At 54.4% G+C, this 24405-nt stretch overlaps 1 protein-coding gene across 2 annotated transcripts in view; it reads right to left on the bottom strand.

Moving 5' to 3' along the window:
• The window catches only part of EPHB2 (EPH receptor B2), a 184806-nt gene that overhangs the window by 108595 nt on the left and 51806 nt on the right, over positions 1-24405 (bottom strand). For both annotated transcript variants that reach the window (XM_045898483.3, XM_045898482.3), the window contains exons 2-3: positions 14345-14409; positions 10518-11202 (exon numbers count right to left, since the gene is read on the bottom strand). In XM_045898483.3, the coding sequence (XP_045754439.2) occupies positions 10518-11202; positions 14345-14409 (750 nt within the window). The remainder of the gene's footprint in view (positions 1-10517; positions 11203-14344; positions 14410-24405) is intronic.

A 24405-nucleotide genomic window follows, 5' to 3' on the forward strand; every position in this document is an offset into this window, starting at 1 on the left:
GCTGTCTCTCTGAACATCTCAGAGACAAGGGTCTCCAAAGGGAGCCCTGCAGCACTGGGTTCTAGTCCCACTTCCACCCCAAAGTGCAGTGTGACCCTGGGAAAGTTAGGTCCTCTCTTGACTTCAGTTTTCCTCGTCTCTAAAATGGCGATAGTAACCTTCGCTTTGCTTCTCTCCTGTGGGTATCATGCAGATCAAAGAATCTCATAGGGTGAGACCAAATGCTATACAAAAGCAGCCTCTAATCTTTTCTGGAACAAGGCAGGGTGTAAGTAAATAAATACTGTACATATGTAAGACATTATAATTACAAATGGCATTTCCCCCCTGAGCTATGGAAAAAAACCCACCAGTTTGGTAGAGTGTGAAGAATTCTCATTAGGACTTCGGGAGGCCTGGGTTCTGATTCTAGCTCTGTACCTGACAAGGTGAATGAATGTGGGCATCACCCCACCCCCTGCCTGTCCAAAGCCTTGTAGGGATGGAACACATGTTGCTTCTAGAAGGGCTCTGTCAGTTCTGCCGGCGAGGAATTAACAGTATAATGCCCCCCATCTCCCCGGGAAAGCAGTCTGGGGGGGCGGGGAAGGGACTCAGGCTTTGGCAGGCAGGTCAGTTCAAGCCTCTTACCTGCTGTGTGGCCCTGGCCAACTCCTGGAATTCCCCTCTCTGGGCCTGTTCCTCCTCCGAAGTCAAAGTTCATCCCTAAAGGTTCTGAGTAGGGGGAACCCGGGAGAAACAGCAGGATGGGGGCTGAGGACAAAGGGCCCCGGGGAGGGGGTGCCCCAGCAGGGTGGGGTGGAGGCCGGAGTGGGGCCTGTGGGGCCTGAGCCAGCTGCCGCAAAGCAATGAAAATCTCTTAACCACACAGAATTGTTAACGGCTCCCAAATCCTGTTGTACCACAGGCTTAGAAAGGCTTAAACTGTTAAATGCATAAACTTCCTCAATAAACGGGCCTCTCTCGCCAGATGTAAAGGCAGCGGCTGAAGGGAGGGGAGCTTCCCCAGCTGTTTATGGTCTTGCCGGAGGGCTATGGAGACAGCCTGTGACCAAACTGTCCACCTGGTGCCTTCAGGGTCCCCTGCCAGGCCGGGGCGGAGAGAGGACAGCTCTCCAGGGGGGCTCCAGGGGCAGACGGCCTGGGTTCAAGTCCTGTCCCTTCCTAACCGGGTCACCTCAGACGAGCTGCTTACTCTCTCTGGGCCTCAGTCTCCTCTTCTGTAAAACAGAAATGATGATCCCCGACCCCAAGGGGGACTGAGAGTCAGTGAGACCCTGGGTGAGAGAGGCCTGGTCCACAGGAATCTCCTAACAAACATGAGCACTGGGTGCCCGTCACAGAGCCTTTCTGCCACCTGCAAGAGCGGGAGAAATCAGAAGTGGGGGGCACGAGAGTGCACACCTACCTCTGCCACCTCCAAGGAGTGTGACCATTGGCCCCAGTCTACTTCCCACTCCGATGGGGGCGTTCAATAAGATTGGTATGCTGTTAGAGATACAAGGTGAGCATTCGGAAAATGCTGTGTGGGGGCCGACGGGCTCTTCTGTCTGGCCAGAGGTTAGCCACAGATGGGTGGGTTTCCCTCCTGGAGGCCTTCTCCCCCTGAGCAGGAGGAGAAGAGACCCCCAGAGACTTCTCCACCCTTGAACCTTTGCCCTGGGACCGCATTCCCCCATGCCCAGCATCTCCATAGGAAAGCACCTTGTCCTTCAAGGCCCAGACACAAGCCTCCCTCTTCCACGCAGAAGACCTTCTAGTTGCCCCAGCGGGGTGGCCCCACAGTCCTGAGCAAGAGTCCCTCCATTGGTTATTTGTCAAACCTTTCACTTCCCCCATCTCAGGCACCCCCCCCCCCCCAAGTAATCTGGGAGGTGAGCAGGACAGAGTACATTCAGGCCTCGCCCCATTCTGGTTAATCAATTGTCCCAGCAGTTGGAGAAAGCCAGGTTCCCATTCTGCCTCCACTGCTTACTGGCCATGTGATCTTGGGCAACAGGCTGACCCTCCCTGGACCTCAGTCTTCTCACGTGTAAAATGGAGCTAATCTTATCAATAGAAGATTCCAAAGATAATAGAGTACAGCATGGAACACAGAGCTGCGCACACAGGAGGGACTGCCCAGTCCCAGCCCTCAGGACTCCTTGCAACCTCTGCCTCACCCAGCCCTTTGACAACATGGAACTAAAAAGCCTGGCAGCCCCTCTAGCCTTCTCCTTTAGCCCAGCATTTCTCCTCTCCCCATCCCCCACCCCTAGTTGGCTGCATTTTGTCTGGGGGTCAGCAAGAGGCCAGAGTTAAAGGTCAGTATCATTTCTGATCATCTTTTTTCTGGACTAATTCCTGCCTTTGGTTCCTTCCATTTTCCAAAGCCCTGGGAAAAGAGCTCCTCCTCCAGGTAGTCTCCCTAGCTTTCCCCTGACTCCCTCCTAAGTGCTCCAAGGCTATAGTTACAGATAGAGCCATATCCCCCACCCCAGACTGGAAGCTCTAGGAAGGCAAGAAGGGCCTTCATCATCTCTGCAGTCCCCACATCTGGCCCAGGGTCTGGTGCACAGCAGGTCCCTGGGCGGGGGGGTTGTTATGAGTATCAGGGGCCAAAACTGTTCAATGCTTCTTGCCCAGACCCCTGAGGGAACATGAAGACCATGTCATCCCATGACCTGATATCCAGATCCTTCCATTTGGTTGACTCAGAGAGGAAACTGGGCTGAAGTGGCCCTCCCACCCTTTCTAAGAACACCCACTCTGCCTGCCTCTGGGTCTTTGCACCTCCTCCTCCTCCTCACCTGGCTAACTCCTGCTCCTCGCTTGGCTTCCACTTCAACAGCTTCCCTTCCCGGAAGCCTTCCTCTGAGCACCATGACCCCAGACGATGCTCACCTAGGTGGGTCGCGTGCCTTTGTCTGCTTCTACCTCCACTTTCTGCAGATACATCTGTCGATATCTCTAGACTGGGTGGTCCTTGAGGGCAGGGGCCATGACTGATCTTTCCAAACACCCCAATGCCTGGCACAACACCTGGCATGAGAGGCACTCACTATGTCTTAGCCTCTTGGCCCTCTGTGAAGACATCACTGACCCCTCCAAGAAGCAAAAAAAAAAAAAAAAAAAAAATCAGAAGCTGGTGTTTAGTGAATCCCTGACGGCTGGCTGGTTGGACAGCTGGACCAATGTACAGACAGACGGATGGATGGTTGTACACAAAGATGCTTTGGGAGCATACAGGAAGGAGAAGTGGGGGAAGGGGCACTTCAGTTTTTAAGAGCCAAGAATTGAATAAGCCGAGTGTGTTGGCCAGGCTCCCCATCCAGTCCCCTTCTCAAAAGGCTGGCCTGTGTGGTCTCAGGCCTGGCCTGAGCCTGGGGCTTTGGAGGGGGTGTCTGTTAGCCCTCCCCCTCCCCTAGCTGGGCGTCTTCACCCTGCCCTTGAAGAGATGCATCAGAACTTCTGTGTGGGGGTCTGGGCCTCTCCTCCCACCCACCCAGCATTCCAACCCTCACACCCTTTCCCCAGCCAGCATAGGCCCTGCCAGCTGGCGGCCTCCCTCCTCCTCACCCCAAGACTGACCGCACCCTACCCCACGGACTTGCCAGATGCATCTGGGCCACTGGTCCAGCCTCTATGGGGAGGGCTGGAGCTGAGAGCATGGTAGGAAGGAGGCCACCCCAAGCGTGGCCCAGAGCCTAACCCTGAAGGCCCAGAGACATCCCTGGGCCTCTCCCTACCTTGGCTGAAAATAAAGCGGAAAATAAAGTGACAGGCAGAATATCTCCTGCTGGTGAGCATGTGGGGAAAGAGGCAGTCTGGAAGTCTGCTGCCAGGAGGGTACCCAGGGCCGTGCCTTTTTGGGGGGTACCTTGGCATTGTGCATCAAACCTCTAAAAAACATACCTACCCTTTGACCCCACAATTCCACATCTGGAAACATATCTACTCAAATACCAGGAATAGTGCACAAAAATTCAGGGACAATGACATGCATCCTGGCACTTGTTAAGATAGACAGTGAAAAATGGCCAGCAATCTACGTGTCGATCAACAGAGGATTGGTAAATAAAGTATGACACATCTTTCCTATGGAATTCCAAGAGCCTTCCAAAATGATGCTGGTGATCTCACATGACATGGGAAAGTGTCCACAAAATATTAATCAGTCAAAAACCCTTGTGTATTTTTAGCGGGAAGTTCACTTTTTCTTTAAACATAATCAATATGTGTAAATACACCCAGAAGGATCTCCACCAGCCTGTTGACAGTGGCTATCTCTGGATGATTTTAATTTTCTCCTTTTTGCTTCTCAGTAATTTCTAAAGATTCAACAACAAACCTACATTGCTTTTGTGATAAGAAAAAGTTTTTTTTTTTCCCTCAAAATAAAAAGCTCATCAGAGACCAAAAAAACCCAAAAACAAACCCAGACATTCACAGCAGAAGACAGTTTTGGTAGAAGTCCCTGTTCTTATTTTTATAACACTTCTCTAGGTATCTTCTCATTTACTCTGCGCGGCAGCCTTTGTGTTTATCCTGTTTTACAGATGGAAAACAAAGGCTGGGAGAGTATCAGTTGCTTGCCCAAGGTCACACAGTTAGGCAGAGCTGGGGTTTGAAACCAGGTCTCCAAGGCCAAGGTCAAGGAGAGACCATGGCTGTGGGAGGAGAGCAGGGCTGGGGGCTGCCAAGCAGGGCAGGGTGGAGGAGAGGGAGAGGCTGTGAGAAGCCCAGCAGCTGGGAACTGGGAGTCTAAGCTAGAGCAAGAGGATCAACATGTGCGTGCAACCGCCCCCCACCCCCGGGCCCCTCCCCACTGGCTCGCAGCCCCTCTCCCTGTCCAAGCTAAATATTAAAAAATCCCATTACGCCCCAACAGCACACAGCAATCAGGATCGCTGTGGAGCTGCCTCCAGATCGGTTATAGATGCGGGTCTGCTGTTGGGAGAGAGGAGGGCAGGGCCCCCAACGGGGGTTAGGATGGGAATCTGATGGGCAGGGGCAGAGCAGGGGCTGAGCTAGGGAAGGACAGACCAAGAGAAATAGGGCTACGGAGACAAACTTGGAGACACTGAGGCAGAGGCACCTTCCCAATCGAGCCCATGAACATCTGGAAAGAGTCAGACAGACTTGAGCTTGGGGGGAGCCACTGCTGCAGAGGAGGAATTCCAGGCCCCCCCCCAGCAGATCTGCTGGCAGTGAACCCCAGTGGGGACTGTGATGCTGAGGAGACTGGGGACTTGGGGAGGAGAGGGGGCCAGAGTTCTTCTGAAGAAAGTCCCCAGAGTCCCTCACCTGGCAGCTGTATGGCCAGTGCAGGTCCTGATCAGGCGCCCAATAAAAAGTGAACGGATGCCTGAGTAGGGAGAAGTCATACCTTGACACCCACCCCCGGTAAGGCACAGGACACCCACCAAACACACCCTCTACTATCGTACCTCGGGGCCATTATTCATGCAGTTGGTTCTTTGACCTACAATGACCTCCCTCCCTTCACCATCCAAATCCTACTCACTCTTCAGGGCCTAATTCAAATGCCACCTCCTCCGTGAAGCCTTCCTAGGCCTCCAGTCAGAAAAGATGCCTTCTTTCTCATATTCTCAAGGTGCTTTGACTGGATATAATTCATTTCTGGAAGGACCACACTCTGCTGCCTTCTCCATGTGTCCAAGTGCCCTGCTCACCCAGGAGCCAATGAGCCAAACCCTGCATCTCAGGTGCTCTCCTCCAGCCTTCCCAGGGTGGCCACTGTCAGCTCAAATGACACTTCTTCCAAGAAGCCTTCCCTGGTCCACCTGGCTAAAGCGAGTCTTCCTTTGACCTCTGTTGCTGCATCTTTTCCCCCCTTTCATTCATCATAGCTTTAACTATTTTATTTATCTGCTCACTAATTTTTTCCCTCCATCTACTTCTGTCCTCCGACTCAGACTAAAAACTCTGAGAGGGCAGCGAACGTTGGTATGTGCCTGGCTCATAGATGGTACTCAATACATACAGATCTGCCTCGACTGACCATGGGGTTATGTCCTGATAAACCCACCATAAGTTGAAAATATTGAATGGAAGAGTCACTTAATACCCCTAACCTCCCAAACATCAGTTCTTAGCCTAGCATACCTGAAGCGTGCTCAGTTGAGCAACATCGTCTAACACAAAGCCTGTTACAACTCATGCAATTTATTGAATACAGTACTGAACGTGGACAAAAGACGGGTCACGTGGGTGCAGAAGGGATGCACGTGTCACCTGTTTACCCCCCTGCTCACGTGGCTGACTGCCCAGCATAAGGAGAGAGTATCCTGTCACCAGCCCAGGAAAAGATCAGAATTCAAACTCTGAAGTACGGTTTCTGCTGAATATGCATTACCGTGGCAACGTACCGTTGGAACGTTGAAAAATGACAAGTCGGACCGCTGTAAGCCAAACCACTGTAAATCGGGGACTGTCTGTATTGGCTGGAGGGCCAAATGGCACACAGAGGGTATGTAATACATGCTTGTTGAGAGGTTGACTGGCATCTCCAGGCCCCTCCCTTCCCCACTATCCCTAGCACACTGTTGGCACCGGAGGAAGTTGGTCAGATTTCATCGGTGTAGCCTACAGTTTTGGGAAACGCTCAGGGCGCTGGGAACTCCTGGCCCTTCATTAGCCGCCCTGCCCACCCCTGGGATGGCTGTGCCACTCCTGTGAGGACTCACCTACTCGCCATCTGTCAGGTAGACTTTATCCAGTTATCTTCTCAAATTTGTATTAACGAAGCAATGGATTTTTTCCTATCAAATTATGTTTCAATATTTTTCTAAAGATTTTATTTATTTATTTGACAGAGTGAGAGCACGAGTGGGCAGGAAGCGCAGAGGGAGAGGGAGAAGCAGACTCCCCACTGAGCCAGGAACCTGACATGGGGCTCAATCCCAGGACCCTGGGATCGTGACCTGAGCCGAAGGCAGACGCTTAACTGACTGAGCCACCCAGGTGCCCATTACGTTTCAGTATTAAATGGATCTTTCCAAACCACACTCTCCCAGAGATTCTGCTAACAACCCTTCCATTCCTTAGGGTGGATGCTCTCTGGGGTGGTGGTGGCGGGGGGGGGGCTGGGCCCGTGCTCAACCGTCTGGCCCTGAGTCCTGTTTGTCTGACTGACGGTATGTTACCACATCACGTGTAAAAGCTAATGGTCCTGTTACAGAAGCATGAGGGCTGCTTGTTTAAAAGTGTTGATTCTTGGCTCCATCTCAGAACCACAGAATCAGACCTGGGGGAGATGTCTGCACCAGACCCAGGAATCTGCATTTTAACGAACTTCCCGGTAGATGCTGAGGCAGAGTCAAGGTCGAGAATCCCTGAGCTGGAGACAGAGAAAGCACTCTGTCAACCACCATTCCTCCATACCCCAGGCCAGCAGGAGCGGTGCCTGTGGGACCTGGGCTGGAGCAGCCCCACATCTGGGCGGCTACAACATAGGCCACAGCATGAGCTGGTGTCCTTCTGGCTTCCTGAGCTCATTAATCACAACCGGACTGGCCTCCACTCACACCCAGTGGCTGGCTGGGCCTGGGCCTGGGGCAGGCAGGCCAGAGGTCCAGGGAGGTGGGTTGGAGGGGGCCAGGGCCTACTCGTGAGGAGAAGCTCAGCCTTGGAGAACCTGCCTGTGCCAGGCAATCTCTCTGATGGCCCCGGTGACCCCAGCTCCTGGCACTCACACCCCATGTAACGTAATTCCCTCTCCTGGAGTGGGGCCTGAACTGTGTGACGGGCTTTTAACAAAGAGAATACGGCAGAAGCGATGAGATGTCACTTTTGAGATGAAGTCATAAAAAGATTATGGTTTCTGTTGTGGGTGCTCTCTTGACCTCTCTCAGGTCAGTCGCTCTGGGGGAAGCCACTGCCCACGTGAGTCCCTGTGGCGAGGGACTAAAGCCTGCAAACAGCCATGTGCGTGAATGTGGAAGCAGACCCCACCCCAGCACTGCCATCAGATGATACTGCAGCCCCAGGAGAGACCTTGCACCAGAGGTACCTGCCCTGAGCCATACCTGGATCCCTGACCCTCAGACACTGAGATTACAAATGCTTGTTGTTTTCAGCTGCGACATTTTGGGGTGACTTGTTGGGCAACAACGGGTAACTAATGTACCTCTTCATCTGGGCCCCATCCAGGGACAGCTCCTCCTCCATCGCTCCCTGAGCCCTTAGCCACGGTCATGCCAGACACTGTACTAGTCCCCCCAGTGGGACGTGCTGCTTCACGTCCCCAGATCCTTGCAGATCCCTCCTCTGGAAGGCCGGGGCCACCTAGTCAACATATCCCTCTCTCAGGACTCAGCCCCAGTGTCACCTCCTCTGTGTCACCTCCCCCACCTCCCTCCACCAATCCGCCCAGCCCAGGTGGTTCCAGTCAAAGCCAGTCAAAGGCATTCCCTCCTTTTTTCACTTACAGCCTGTCCCCCCGCTAGACGGTGGCTCCTAGAAGGCTGCGCCACAGTCACGTTCTTCTGTCCTACCTGATGTTCCGCACAGGTCTGACACGGAGCAGGCACGGGTGAGGTTTGATGAGCGAATAAATAATGAGCAACAAGTGACTGATTCTGCCCCCATGGCCTGCCACCTCCCAAGGCTGTGCTCTTTTTACACTTAAGTACAGAAAACCAGCTCTGTTATCCTCCCCCAGAAACCAGCCTTTTTTCCCAATGCCCCTGACTCTTTTCCAGGACCATCACCTCCACACAAGCTGGAATTCCCTCCTTCCTCTTTCTAGCCCGTGTGCTCACGCCATTCTTGACATCCCTTGATCCTAGCACTGTGGGTGGCCCGGCCAGACAGCCACCATCTCTCGAGAGCACGGCTACAGCTGTCCCACGGGCCGCTCCTCCTCTCTTGGGCACCCCCGTTTATCCTCCTGGGGACCTCTAAAATGCTGCTTAGAGCATAGAAGGGGGAGCCACGGGGACAGTGGACATGACAGCATTTTATAAAGGGTAGGATCACTGCGGCCACCTCAGGCCACACGGTGACTGGCACCTCAGGAACCCTAGAATTGGGTCCAAACTCTTAGCCTGGCATTTGGAGGACCCCCAGGATCTGATCCCAAGTACTTGTACCCAAGTGGTACAAGTAGGCTTTAAATCACCATCCAGCTCACACCGTGGAGTACTTGCACCAGGCCAGGCTTCGTACACATCACATCTCATTTGGTTAACATTTATTAAACTCCTACTGCGTACTACAAGCCATTTAAGTGCTTTACAGCCTTGAATTGTTGAGTCTTCACAAATGCCCTAAGAAAGAGGGTTTCATGCGCAGCCCAAGACAGACAGCTAATAACAGGCAGGGCTGGGATTTGAACCCAGGTCTGTCTACCTTCTCAGGTTTCTTACCACCATGCAGTCCCTCTTACAAACTTATGTTTGCCAACCACCTTCACGATTGTTCGCCACAATCAAACAGCACCTGCATTATTGCTTACTTAGGACTTCTCCTTAAATCACCCCAAACGGTGCGGTGGCTAAGGGGTGGACTTGGAATCACACTACCTGGATGAGACTCCTGGCTCCCCCACTTAACTCTCAGCCCCAGGAGAGACCTTGCGGAGACAGGGTCTGTGTCTCCCCTCTAGCCAGACGACCCACGGGGCTGAGCCCCATCTCCCCCACCTGACTAGCATCAGAGAACCCTTTATGAGCCTCAACTTCTTCCTGTAAAATGGCACCATCCCTCCCAGGGTTCTTGTGAGGAGTAGTAAGTTAGACATACAGAGTGCTCAGCACATAGTACGAGTGGCCGTCAGGAGGCCTGGCTTGTGGCGGGCCTGAGCATCCCCCTGCTCCTTGCATCGGAAGGAAGTGCGTGACTCGCCTGGGCCGCTGAAGTGTGCAGGGGAGTGGTGCGTGCGCTGCGGCAGGCAGAGCTCGGGAGCCAGCATGCCATCCGCCTCACACTCCTTCTCCCTGTCCTCATGATCGCCACATTCCAAATGGTGGCGCCTCCATCCGCTTGGCTCCCTGAGTGGGGGATCCCCAGCCGACCCCCGATGGGCAGGGAGCATTGAGTGAGAAATAAACCTTTATTGTTTGGTCACTTCCGTCGAGCCTGGCCTGTATTGACGGATGCAGCAAAAGTCCAGTAAACATTAACTTATCCCTGTTATTTACTAGGCCTTATTTCCTTGATGAAACGACATCACTTTTGTAAATGAAGACATACAGCACCACTTGCTGTTGTTAAGATTCACATAATAATTAAGATGAGAAACGTTTATCCCTGTGCCCACGAAAATCACCTTGCCCGCTCCCCGTCGGACATCCGTGTACCACCATTCTAGAAGTGCTCTTCAAACGTTGCCCTCTGAGACATGGAACATTGGCTGCAGATTTGGGAAGCCCGGCCAGAGAGTGCCTCACGGTCGGCTCCAGGCCACTGCCCTTGCCAGCCTGAGTCACCCCCCCCCAACCCCCCGGCCCACGTCTGCAGCCGAGCGCAGCTCCACGCCCCCTCAGGGGCACCTGCCCCGCCGCGGCCCTTACCTCTGCAGACCGTGCCATTCTCCACCGCCTCAAAGCCTGCTTTGCACATGCAGCGGCCAATGGGCACCAACCACTCGCCGTCCCCGTTACAGTAGAGCTTGATGGGCACGTCCACCTCCTCGGCGTTGGCGATACAGCTGCCCCGGGCGGCCACCAGCGAGGTGCTCTCGGCCCCCGAAAGGGTCTCCTGGAAGATGGCGCCATTCTGGATGATGCGGGGGCACTTACGGTAGAAGACGCGCACAGCGATGAGGGACATGCAGCCACCATAGTCCTGGAAGGCCAGGTAGAAGCCGCTGCGGGACACAGGCCCAAAGCTCCGCACCTCCGTGTTGATCTTCATGACCCGGCCACCCAGGTCCACCTGTGAGAAGCTCTCGTCGGCCGCGATGGTGTCCACCTTCACCCACGGATTCTCCATCCAGTTGGGGAAGGTCTTGGTGGCCGAGTCAAAGTCGGCCTCATAGTAATAGAGGTTGAAGGTCTCCTTGCAGGAGCCGGGCACGCTGGGGATGCTGCTGCAGTCACGCACCGAGAACTTCATCTCCACGTGGATGCGGTGGGCGCCGCGGCGCCGGATGAACTTGGTCCGTAGCCAGTTGTTCTGGCTCGACTCAAACACATTGCACACCTGGTACGTGCGGATCGTGTTCATGTTCTCATCGTAGCCACTCACCTCTTCCCACTGTGGGTGAAATGCTAGTCAGGTGGGGGAGATGGGGCTCAGCCCCATGGGTCGTCTGGCTAGAGGGGAGACACAGACCCTGTCTTAGGGAAGCCTTCAGTCGGATGGGGGTAAATAGGACTCTTACCACTGGGGGCCTCCTAGTCTAATGGAGGAGGCACACACTCTACCTTAGGCATCTTCTAGTCTGATGATGGAGACATGATTCGTATCATCAGAGAACTCCCAAGCTGAGGAGAGACATGGCCTTGGCCCCGAGGAATTCCCCAGTCTGTGAGGGAGACATGCCAATCTGATGGGAAGGGCACACACCCTGTTCTTGGTTTTCCCCTGATTAATATGGGAGATGTGACCCTCCCCCCTGGGGTGAAAAAGGAGATGTGGCCCCAGCTCCTGGGAAGCTCCCACCTAGAAGGGAAAATAGGGAGAGACCCACCCTGAGGGAATTCCCTCTGCTGAGAACAGACATAGCTCTGTGCTTGGGGAGTACTAGTCTGATGGGGAGTCAGAACGTCTGCCTACTGGGAGCTCCTATTCTGACCAGGGAGACACAGTCCTTGCCCCAGGGGATTCCCAGTCTGACGGAAGAAGAGCCCTTATCCCCACGATGCGGAAGATAAGCAGTCTATTCTGGGGCCTTACGTGGTTAAGATACCACTAAAGGAGTTAGGGGACCTGGAGAGAGAGACTTTCTACCCTTCCTGCCTGTGGCAGGTGCCTCGGCACCCTCCCTGGGCCCCAGACTGGCTCTCTCACATGCAGCTCAGAGTTCCCGAGCCCCACTGCTGGGGGTGCGGGGCAGGGCCATGGAAGGCTGGGGATGAAGGGCACCAGCCCCATGGTGTCTCCTCACAGACCCTCACAAGCCAAGCTCACTCACATGCTGAGCCTTTGTTCACAATTCTGTGCCCTCCTCGAGTACCCTCTCGTCTTCTCTGTCCATCCTTCTGGAGCCTCTTGCAGCAGGCTCTCTCCGGCTGCAGAGTTTGCATTCGCCGACTCTCCCGTGGGCCTCTGGGGACACCAGCCTGGGCGAGGGCCGGGCACCCTTGGGCCTCTCGGCCTGGTCTCCCCGGTGGGGCTGAGAGCTTGCCGAGAGTAGCTCCATACCCCTCCTGTGTCCCCGTTGGCAATGGGCTGGCTTTCCCTGGGCTAGAGCCAAAAGAGCCGGAACAGCAAGGCACCCCCTCCCGCCCATGCAGGCCTGGGGTGGGTGCTGGAACAGGACCTCATTTCTTTGTCCTGATTATCGCACATGCTGTATTACCATCACCATTTTACAGATGAGCGGGTAGAGACCAGGGAAGTGGGGCCACTTGACCCAGGTCACACAGACCTAGACCCGTTCCCATGCTTGGGCACGCTGCCTTGAAACACAACGACCCACAGGTAGCCCAGGAGTCCTGGGTTTTGTTCCAGCTCTGTTAACTTGATGCATGGCCTTGGGCAAGTCACTTCCCCTCGCTGGGCCTCTATTTTCCCAACTGCCAAATGGGACTGTGGGTGGGGGATGGTGAGGCAGGTGGTAGTAGAGGTGTCACCCGCAAGTGGGTGTTCTTTATTCTTCTGCCTTCCTCAGATATCTGGGCCAAGTCTGTGCGGGGCGCTGTGGTGGCTGCCGGCCTGGGGAGGGTTGATGTTGTGAAGGGCCAGTGCCCGTGGGGAAGGCCGAACTGGAGCCTGCTGGCCCAGCCTCGACGTCAGCGGTGGCTCTGAAGCTCCCTACGTTGCATTTTTTTTTTTTTTTGGTGGCACCATGTGACAAAGTCAGCCCCTTGTTACAACCACTGCTCTTCTTCAGAACTTAATTAGAGCACTTAATTAGAGCACTCTGCCTTTCTCCCCTCTCTCTAATTAACATGCGGAGGCCCTGCAGCCTAAACACCCCAAATAATTGCGTCCGGGGGCCCTGCAGCCGAGCCTGGCCTCATTCCTGTTAGGGTGGGGCTGCGGGCCCGGCCGCCTTCACAGATGGAAAACTGGTGACAAGAAAGAACCACAGAAAGAGGCCTGACCCTAGGGCCCTGCCTATTGAGAGCACAGGCCGGGGCGGGGGTGGGGTGGGGGGTGGGATGCAGCTCCTTGGGGCGGTAGCCGAGTCCCAGTGGGAGGAGCTGGGATGGGGGGAAGGGAAGGGAGGGGCTGGGGGAGTCCGGAGCCCTCTCCAGAGCCCAGGGGACGTAATGATACCCTGAGGACGTAATGATATCGAAACTCATGACCATGACAATGATGATGGTGGTCCGACTACAGCTACTCATCGTGGGGGAGGTGGGGAGGGGGCGCCCTCTGCCAGGCACTGTGCTAGACACCGTGCAGGAAAACCTCACATCAGTCCGGTGCAGAGGACATGACCACCATCATTTCATAGATGAGGAAACCGAAGCTCAGACAGGTTAAAGAACTGGCGCCAAATCATGCAGCTGGTGAGTGGCAGAATTGGGACAGAATTTCAGGCACGTCTGGCCCCACAGCCTGTATGTAAGTCGGTGCTAGAAGAACGAGGAATCTCAAATTGTGCCTGTTCTGGCTCCTGAGGGATTCACAGCCTACCTGGGCTCAAACCACTGGCCCCAGGGAAGTAGGGGCCTCATGGAAGTGTGAGAATAAGAGCTCAGGGAGGGGGAGTCTTGTGTTATGGGGACCCAGAAAGGGGGCCCGGAGGACGCAGTCACAGCCCTGGATACAAACCTGAGCCCCATCACTAACTAGGTGTAACGCCCCTGGCAGGTGGCTACAACTCTCTGAGCCTCAGTTTCCTTACCTGTAAAATGGAGGTGTTTCCTCCCCATATGATTGGAGATGATGTGTATAAAGGCGCTTCCTTGATTCAGTATGTAATACAGTGGGTGCTCAGAAAATGATAATTCACTTTCCTCATCTGTAGAATGGGGGCAGCGCGTGTTCCTACTTCTCAGCCTCGCCCTGAGGATGCCACAGGATAAAGACTGAAAGCAACCAGCATGTTGTCATGGTAACTGGTGCTCCATCAATAGTAGGGGACCAGGAGGGTGGGGCAATGAGAGGCCAGCCTCGGGCCCTGAAGGAGGGAAAGGAGCTGGAATTTAGGGGCATCCAGGCCCTGCAGCAGAACCCGAGGTCTTCTGAGGGACCAGGCAGGGTTGGGGGACCACCAACTCACCCCTGATGGAGGATGCACGATCCAGCCCAGCTCCGCTGTCGCTGTGGTTGAGTCCATTAGCGTTTCTGTGAGGAAAGCAAAGAGTCACTGCCGCCCACCTACTGAGTGCTGTCAATCAGCCCAAGACCCCCATCCCTCAAGGGCCTCCTTTACAAAGCGTCACCTACTTCCATTGCACCAATCAATCATCTGGCTGTACTCCTGCAGACTACCCTCCCTCTAGGTCTCCCACTCCATGATCCCAACCACTCCCACGTTCCGGCCAATCGTCTGATTCTACCTCTCCAGGCTCCACCCCTTAAAGCCCAGCTTCAGCCCTTCTGCCCGTGGTCATGCCTCCTCTCAGCCCACCATGTCCCACCAACCTGGCTATTGACATTTCCCTCCCTTGTTGGTGGAGAAGCATCTTAACCTGGACTCTCCTGGGTGGGCTTCAGAGAGTCCACCAGGCAACCCTGGAAATTTTACATCAAACTTAGGGTGTCTGTTTGCTTTTCGGCTTGCATCAAACTCTCAAAAACTGGAATGTGGCCCTTAGAAAGGCCTCTCTTTAAACCTCCTATCAGGGACACCCTCCCCCCTTCTCTAGGCACCTGGAGTCCTCCATAGTGTCCCCACACTGGGGCTCCCTCCCCGAGGGCTCAGTCAATTGTGCTCCTAGGATAGGGCCCTAGGAGTGGGGTGGGGGTGGGTGAGTGTTGAGCGTGAGCACTGTGCCAAGTAGCTCCAGTCTGTCACCTGCCCTCTGGGGGTTGAAGAAATTCAAATGAGCTTCTGAACCAGCCAGGGCCCCACCTGCCCCTCCCCCCACTCCAGCAGCTGGAAGGAAGGAGCCACACAGCCTGTTGATGAAGACCGCCAGGGCCAGAGAGAGGCCCATTCTTCCACAGATAAGGCCCAGGACCCCTTCCCACTACCCCATAGGGAATTCAAAACACTTCTTGAGCTGAACTGCATTGAGCAGATTTAAATTGATCCCGTTCAAGCATTCATTCAACACATATATCCTGATGCTCCTTATGTGCCAGGCACTGGGGACCCCGAGAGAGAAAACGGTGAAGAGTAAGGCCCTACTATGGAGTTGTTCACAGTCTAGTAGTGGTGATAAGGCGTGAATACAAATAGCCATGAGAGAGTGGGCAGAGAGACCTAGAAGGTCCCAGCCGGACCTTCCACACCAGCTAGCTTGGTGGGCATGGGTGAGAAGTGCTTGCTGCTATGCTCCGCCTCTGGGCCCCAGCAGACCTTACGAATCAATGCCCACACTCTGGCTGCACGAGGCTCCTGGCCTCTGTGTGCCAGGACGCTAACACCCACCGCTTGAGATGCTATCCGGGCCCAGCCCCACTGCTTCGTTTCGGAGATAGGGCGGCTGAGGCACAGAGAGGGGAAGAGACTTCCTAAAGATCCCATAGGAGTTGGTGGCAGAGTGGGAGGTGCAGATCTCCTGCTTCCGACCCTATAAACTTCTAGATACTTAGTTGGATAGCCTGGGCTGGATGAACTCGGCTGAGGATAGTGGGGGCAGGGTGCACAGTGCCCAGGCCGCCATGAGGGTCGGAATGGGAGCAACAAGATCTTGAACTAGGGCAGGAGCGGCGTGGATGGGAGGAAGCATTTAGCCAGAGGTGACCCCAGTCAGACCCACGAGCTGACAACAGAGGAAGCAGCAGTGTCCCCATGACCGCCTGTGGCTTATGTCTGCGGTCACTGTGTCCCTTTGCACGGGGGGCTAGTGAGGGGGGAGGAGGGGTGCCAGGGACGGTGGAGTCCAGTGCCAAGGGCGTCTTTTTGATGGCAAATTGGAGGGAAGTTCTATTGTGCTGCTTTGGAGCTGAAAAAAGGGTTCCTTTTCACACTCCAAATGCTACAGATTCTTCTTCCTGGAGAGAACAAGGGCTGAACTTTTAACCTGTTTTCTCTCATCGGCCTCAGCCAGAGACGCGCCAAGCCGGGCTCTCTGCCTGGGCCTGAGGAACAGCTGCTGGGAGCCGTGTGGAACAAGGGAGAGGAGACTCCGCTTGGGACTAGAAAGGGCTCGGGTGGGGGAGGCAAGCGTGCCAAGCAGGTGGCCCCACCCCTTGGCTGGATTCTTGGGCTGACCCAGAGGCCAAGCACTAGAGGATTCCATGGCCCAGAGGAGGGGCTGTGAGCTACATCCTCATTGTATGGGTGGAAGCTCAGGCCCAGAGAGGGCAAATGACTTGCCAAAAGTCATGGACTAAAGCCTGGTGCTCAAACTCCAGGCTCCCAGGGAGCTCAGGCTGGGGAGTGCTCCACGGCCCCCCCTCTGCCTCCCACCACACCTGGAACCAGCAAGGGGAGGATCTCAGGAGGCCGGAAGTCAAGGGGCTAGTTGGTTCACAGATAGGAAAGGGCTAAGAGGGAGTGTGAAGTTTGCAGATCCCCTGGCGGCGGGCGGGATGCAAGAAGCTCCCTTCTCCCCATACCACTCCTGGCTTTGCCTGGAAGCCTGCCTCTGGGAAAGCTGTTACCCCTTGGGGCTGTGGCAGGAGGACACCCATGGGTGCTCTTCCCCCCGCACTTCCCCTCGGCCTTTTGCTTTTCAATGTTGACACCTCCCTCCACATAAGGCCGGTAGGCAGAGCAGATAAAGTAGGGGTCGGGAGGTCAGAGGGCCTTCGATTCTAACACCCGCTCTGCCACCTACTCGCCTTGTAACCTTGGACCTGTAACCTTCCTAAGCCTTGGTTTCTTCACCTAGAAAATCATCATAGTGCCTTCTGAGTGGGGCCAGGAGGACGGAAGGACAGGGAAGCGTGTTAACCTGGAGCCCAGTGCAAAGCAGAGCCTCGGTGAGTGGCAGATATTCTTTTTTTAGACGGAGCGTGGTGCTTTTTGTCTGACCCCATGCCTGCACACATGCCATTTCCTCTGGGCTCATGCGGTGGCCCCTGAGAGTGAGGCTCCCCCCACACTCCAGACGGCGCTTGCCAACATCTGACAAACATCAGCCTCTAGCCCCAGCGCCGCAGCCTCTGAGGAGCTTTCCTGGTCCATCTGATGCTGCTTTCCTGGGATGTCCTGCGTTTCCTCTTTGTTCCTCTCAAAACGAACACGAAAGTCACATTCGGTTCCCCAGGGAGTCTGGGGCTAGTCATTCTTGCCCCAGGAACCTGGGTGGGTTCAGGGGCCAGGCCTCCTTCCACCACCAGCATTTCCTTCCTTCTCCGCATATCACCCCAGACATCTCCCCTCCAGCCCCAAAAATCTGCAAAAGGGAGAGAACTCATGGTCACAGAGATGGAGACCTTTCTATTAGGAGCTGGAGACCCTCACCAACGTTCTTCCAACAATGCCAAGACATAGTTGATACAATCCCATTTCATAGATGGGAAAATTGAGGCTTACAAAGGCTCGGGAGCTTGCCCAAGGTCACACATCTTGCATTCACAAGCTGTGCTCCAGCTGTACGGACTCTGTGGCGCTCTCTCTCAGCCCTGTACCCCACACATACTGTTCCTTCTGATCGTCTCCCCCTCCACACCTCCTCTGCCTGCCCCCAGACCCAGCACGGGGCTTGGCACATAGTAGGTCTACAGTCAGAGGCCAAAATCACCCCCCACCCCCGGGCTAATGTTCTGTTCCACCAGAACAACATTCATGACTTCAGCCATTGCCACCTACAACCTGCGCTGTATTTAGCTACTATTTTTGTTTCAGCTGACTCTTCTTTTAAGTGCATTTTAAGGAGGAAAAAGTTATCATTTTTATAAACGGGAAACCAATATCACTTGCCATAAAAAGAAGGAAAATAAACACACAACTATTACAATTAAAAATGTTCCTCTGCAAACTACCTAACATCATTTCACTTCCCACACTTTGGGGACCGCGAGACTGTGCCGAGCTGCTTCTGAAGTGCTAGAAATGTCCCCATCCCATCCCCACTGTGACAATGACAATCCCTCATGCAGGGGAAGCTGTTTTCGCTGTACACAGATAATTAATCACTGTACGATGTGACAAAGACTGTGACAGGGACGTGCAAGGGGTACTGTGGGTGTGCAAGGAGAGGAAGAAAATGCTCAGCTTAGGGATGGCTTTCCTGGAGGAAGTGACACTTGAATGGAGGCTTGAAGAATGAGTTAGGAGGGAGTCAGGAGAGGCTGAATGGGAAGGGCATGTGAGGCAGAGGGAACAGTGGAGGCAAAGGCGAGGAGGTGAGTGACAGCACGGTCCGTGGGAATGAGTAAGTGTTGGCAAGGGTTGGCAGCTCTCTGAGGCCCCCTGGCTGGACTACGTCCACCTGCCCACATCCCTGCCTGCTCCTCTGGTGCTCCCCACCCCTGCCCTGCCCCACACTGCCCTTTTCCTCGCCTCTGTTCACTCCCACCCCAGCGAGCCCTCTGGAAATGTCTGGTTTGCAAGCCCTGAATGTGCTCCGTGACCATCTTTTAGAATCCCAGTGGCTGGATGAGGGGACTGAGGCTGTGCGGACAGATTCTCAGCACTCCGGAGAAAGCTGGAACCAGGCAGCTTTCCAGCCGCCAGCTCGGACAGCCCGCCTCGGTGGGAAAACCGGGTTCGCACCACGGCAATGGCTTTGGCCCTAGCCCCGCTGCGCCCACACCCCCTCTCCTTCCTGGAGACTGCACAGAAGAAAGCAATCAGGAGGCCTTGATTGCACAGGCTGGGGAGGCCCGTAGGCCCCTCTGGCTATGTGTGAACGAGCAGTGTGCATTTCAGAAATATTTGAGCTAAAAGGGGAGACACACTGAAGTCGTTAGTGTGGAGCTGACAGGAGGGTGGCTGCACGCGGAGGCCCTGGCGGATGCTACCACCACCCCCTGTTTCAGGCTGGGGCAGGCGGCCACCGTCTGCTCCCCGATCCAGCCCTGGTCAGCTCTGTCTGACCCCTGCGGGGGCCGCGGACACTGTTTGTCTGGACTAATGGCAGTGTGTGAGAGTTCCAAAGAGATGAGGAGGAACTTTCATTAAGCACCTACTGTGTGCCGGGCACTGAGACAAGCACTCTAAATACGGCTTCGGCTCATGACGACCTGTGAGGTATATGCTATTAACCCCGTTTTATAGATGCAGAAACTGAGGTCAGGGAGGTAAAGCAACCTTCACAAGGGCACACAGGTGAATCTGGCATTTGAAATCACATCTGTCTCATTTTACATCTGCAGGACTGCTTTTTTTTAAGTGAGAGAGTGCAAGTGTGTGTGTGTGGGGGGGGGGGGCAGAGGGAGAGGCAGAGAGTCTTAAGGAGGCTCCACACTCAGTGCAGAGCCTGACGCGGGGCTCGATCCCACGACCCTGAGATCATGAGCTGAGCCGAAATCAAGAGTCAGACGCTTGACCGACTGAGCCACCCAGGTGCCCCCATCTGCATGGTTTTTCAGATGTTGCAGGTATAGCCTTAAAAAAACAGACAACATACACACACACACAATCACTAGGGCTCTCTGTATGTTTATTCTCCCCCTCTGTGTGGGCCTGAGTGAGGACAGGAGGGGAAAGAGGGAAGGGCAGCAGGGGAGTGGGGCTCAGACAGTCCAAGGTAGAACCTTGGCTCTGGCACTCTCCAGGGCATGACCACAGGCGAGCCTGTGTTCCTCTCTGGCCCTTAGTTTCCCATCTGTAAAATGGGTCATGTGAGCATTAGGTGACATCAGGTAGGGGAGTCCTACTGATCTGCCGTCTCCCAGGGCCCTCATTTTCGGGGAAGCTTTGTCTCTGCCTCCTTCACTGCTGTATCCCTAGCACCGAGAACTGGTTCTGGCCCCCAGTAGATGTATTTGACCTCTACGTGGCAGCTGGGTGATGTTTCTAAAGTCCATGTCTGATCATGTCTTAACTGAGCTTAATGCCCTTCAGAGGTCCCGCTGCCGGTGAAAGTCTTAGCCCTTAGCTCCCTGCCTTCAAGGCTCCTGCTGGCCAGGCCAGTAAATTATCTTCCAGCCATACTCTCTTGTGTCCCTAGTGTCCAGCCACCCTGAAGTTCTTCTGCAAGCATGGCCCTGGTCACTTGACCATTCCAGGTTTCTCTGCCTAGAATGCCTGGCCCTTCCAGCTTTGTTAGCCTGGCTAACTTCTCTTCCAAAACTTAACTCGAAGGCTCTTTCTTCCTGTCCCTGAATTCTCCTGGGTTAAGTAACAAGATCATGGTCATTCCATGAACATCTAATCTACCTAATGTGTGCCAGGCCCTGTGCGGGGCACTGGGGATGTCAAAATAGATCAGCAAATCCTTCCCTCAAGGAGCTTCCAGATTAGTGCCTGACCCATGAACTTTCTACACAAAGAGGCAGGGTGAGAATCCTGGTCCCGGTCGGGGCCCAGGAAACCCAGGGGCAGAAGGCAGCAGCTTTGACCAGGAAATTAGCAAAGGCGGAGGCAGCATTTGAGCTGTGGCAGAAGACGGCAAGGGCGTGCCACGTTCAGGGCACAGAGGCATCAAAGGCTCAGAGGCGGGAAACTGCAGGGCACTTTGGACAACAGTAAAATCTGAGGAGTGGTTCTCAGTCGTGAGCTCTGGGCTAAGAGTTTAGCGTTTGTTATCTCATTTCGTGGTACCGATTTGTGAAGTACGTAGTACTGGATTATCTCCCTTTACGGATGGAAAAACTCAAGTTAGGAGAGATGGTTCAAGGTCTGCATGGCCAGGGAGGGGTGCATCTGTGTCTGCCTCCCGTCAAAGCGCATGTACTTACTCCTGCACCATGCTAGAGTTTCTGTCCCATGTGGTAGAAACAAAATGCTTCATGGAAGGCTATGGGAGCTTAGGATGGGGCCAGAACTTGTAGGGCCCTGAATGTGAGTCTAAGGAGTTTGGATTTTGTCCCATAGGCAATGGGGAATTATGGAGGATTCCTGAGAAGGGTAGTGACGTGGTCTCTCCTGAAAATGGACAGACTCCTAGTAGTTGTTCCCTGGGGTCTTTGTTCCAGACTGGCCAGCAGCCCACAGCCCAGGTAGCAAATCAGCCTGGTGCATGACCCAAGCAGCAGATGCTGCTCTGGACCCTTTCCGGCTGCTCCCTGTCTGGGGCTGATAGGGGGCTGCGGTGACTCGAACACAGGCCTGTCTACCCTACCATGGGCCATACCAGGCAGTCAATGGCTGGGAGTTGGAGCATTCTTTCCACGGTCCACAACCACATTAGAAATTCCAAGAGGAGGCAACAGGCAGGAACCAGGAGATGAAGTTCAAGGCCATTGACAAACTGGGTGACTTGGAAAAGTCACTTCACCTCTCTGAGCCTCAGTTTCCTTGTCTGTAAAATGGGGATCACAAAATCCTTGCTCTGTGTACTTTGCAGGGTTGCTTTGAAGATCCAAGGAGGCATTGGGTGCAAACTTTTTTTTTTTTTAAGATTTATTTATTTATTTGAGAGAGAGAGGAGTGCATGAATAGGGGTGGGGCAGAGGGAGGAAGAGAGTGAATCTCAAGCAGACTCCCCACTAAGCATGGTGGAGCCCGACGCAGGGCTCGATCTAATGACCCTGAGATCATGACCTGAGCCAAAATCAGGAGTCAGATGGTTAATAGACTGAGCCACCCAGGCGCCCTGCAAAGGGAAGGCAACAGTGAAAATGGCTAACGCTCATGGAGGCTGATGGTGGGCAGGTGCTTCATCCACACTGTCTATCTCACTGTCATCCCAGAGCAAGCTTCCAGGGAAAACGAGGCTTGGAGCGAGAACTCCCCCAGGACCACATGGCCAGTAAGGGGTGGGGCAGGATCTGACCCCTTTGGTCTGACCCGGAAACCACCAGGCTATGCAGCCTCACAAATGGGAGGGAAAAATCACAGCTTCATGTCCCATGCCCTTGGTCCACGAGCCAGTCACACCACACACCCTGCAAAGCTAACACTATTGTCCCCATCGTGCGGATGAGGAACCCGAGTTCAGAAAGGCTAAGAGCCTGCCCAAAGTCACACAGCCAGAAAGAAGCAGAGCTGGATTTGAACCCAGATCAGCCCCATTGGCTTCCCCAAGTCCTCTCCCCTGAAAACCAATGAAGATCCGCGGCTACCAGAGTCTCGGCCCAAAGCAAGGCGAGTGGGGGGTGGTGGTGCCCAGAGGAGCCCCAAGCCGGCTCCAGGAAGACCGCGGACTTTCTAAGGTGACACCAGCCAACAGGCAGCACGTTGTTTTTCCAGCTCGGGCCCCCCTCTCCGCCCTCAGGCCCACGGAAAGGGGACCCAGCTAATGTAAAATCCTTCTGCCCCTACCCCTCCTCTGCCTCGGTTGCCTGCCTGGAGCTGGCTCTTGTTTTCTCAGGCTCAGGCGGAGGAGTCCCCGCGACGCCGGTTCCTCTGCTCCGTCCCCCGCCTGCCCGCGGCTGTCCTGGGCATCCGCCAGCGCCGGCCGCCCGCCTGAAACCCAATCCTCCGGGCCAGCCGGGTTGCTCGCTAACAGCGGGCCGCATTGTGCGGCAGGGGCTTCGGGAGAGTTTGGATTCGCTGCTTGGGGACCCACTTAACCTCCGCAAAGGACAGGATGATGGATGGAGGTCTGGGAAGGGGTGGCTGGGGGTGGGGCGGGCGGTAAATGAACACCAGGGCTTGCCTGCGGAAGGGGGGGGGGGAGGGGAGGGTAGCAGGCACGAGAAGAGCTCTGCACACAGAAGAGCTTCGGGAGTCCTCACGACAACCCTGAGGGATGCTGGTTACCGGTCCCACTTGATGCACAAGCAAGCTGAAGCTCTGAGAGGTTAGGTGACTTGGCCAAGGCCGCACAGCGCATCAGAAGTTGAACCCAAGCCTATTGCCCTTGAGCCTTCCTGATGCACCAAGCTGCCTCCCGCAGGAAGCATCGGCTCTGTGATTTTTAACCTTTAAAGCCCCTTTCCTTAAGCAAATCCACAGACGCTTCCCACCTATTAAGTAGGTAATAAAAATAAAGTGATGGCAGTCGGTATTACTGAGCACCAACCGTGTGCCCTGTGCGGTGCCATACGCTCTTTGACTTCATTTCCTGAGATCCTCACAATGACCGATTAGTTCAAAACAATTGTCACGGCCATTTAAAAGGAGGGGAGAGAATGTCAACTATACTTCAATAACAAAATTAAGAAAATAAGCAAGAGGAGAGGAAACTCGTCCCCCTGCCCTGCGACCTTGACTCATCAGCCCAACTGGACTGTGAGCGCCTTGCGGCCCAGGCTGAGTGTGGCTCGCTGCTCAAACCATCTAACCCCCCACCTCGTCCCCTCCCCCCCCCCGGCCCACCCAGACATCAGATGCTCCCTCCTGCTTACACCATCAGTCTGGGTGTCTGGATTTTTCCTCCGGGAAATACGGTCTTTGGTATCAAGATGACTCCATATAGTATATCATTCTAAGTGCTTACTTAGTGCCAATCACTGTGCTGTCACCGCTCGGATGCTCACAACACCCCATGAGACAGAATTATTATTGTCCCCATTCGCTCATCCACCCATCATCCGTCTCTACCCATTCATCCACTCACCCTCACTTACCCTCTCCATTTGTCTGCCGTTCCACTGGCCCAATAACGCACCACTGGTTCACCCATCCACTGGTACATCTAGCATCCCACTTTGGTAATCCATTCATCATTCATACATTTCTCCATTAAACCAACTTCCCTTCCTTCCGTCATCTCTTCCTCCCCAGCTTCCTACACATGTGGGGAAATGAGCTGCAGAGAGGTGAAGCACCTTGCCCAGGGTCACGTAGCTAGTGAGCAGCAGATCCAGGAGCCGAACACAGGTATGCTTTGTAGCCTCCCACTTTCTCACTTTATTTTTAACTGTCCTGTTGCACGCAGGTTTCCTATTACGTCACCTGAAATCCTTCTGGATGTGTGTGGAGTGTAAATTACAAATCAATAAGATACAGGCCACTGTGAGTCCAAGCCAGGGTCTGTCAGGTTGGAGTCAATTAGCAAGCCTGCTGCAGGACCTGCTGGGACTGGATTTATTTGCCTAATTGGCACTGGTTTCTCCCAGTGAAGGGCAATTAACTCAAATCCCAGAATCCAGACCACCCCTCTGCTTCTGGGCAAGATGTCAGGCATTTAGCTACATGAAATTTTATTGTTCTTTCATCTGCCCACTGAC

The sequence above is a fragment of the Mirounga angustirostris genome, unplaced genomic scaffold (genome assembly GCF_029215605.1).
Source record: "Mirounga angustirostris isolate CCGP_5_RB_7025 unplaced genomic scaffold, mMirAng1.0.hap1 SCAF_4, whole genome shotgun sequence".
Taxonomy (NCBI): domain Eukaryota; kingdom Metazoa; phylum Chordata; class Mammalia; order Carnivora; family Phocidae; genus Mirounga; species Mirounga angustirostris.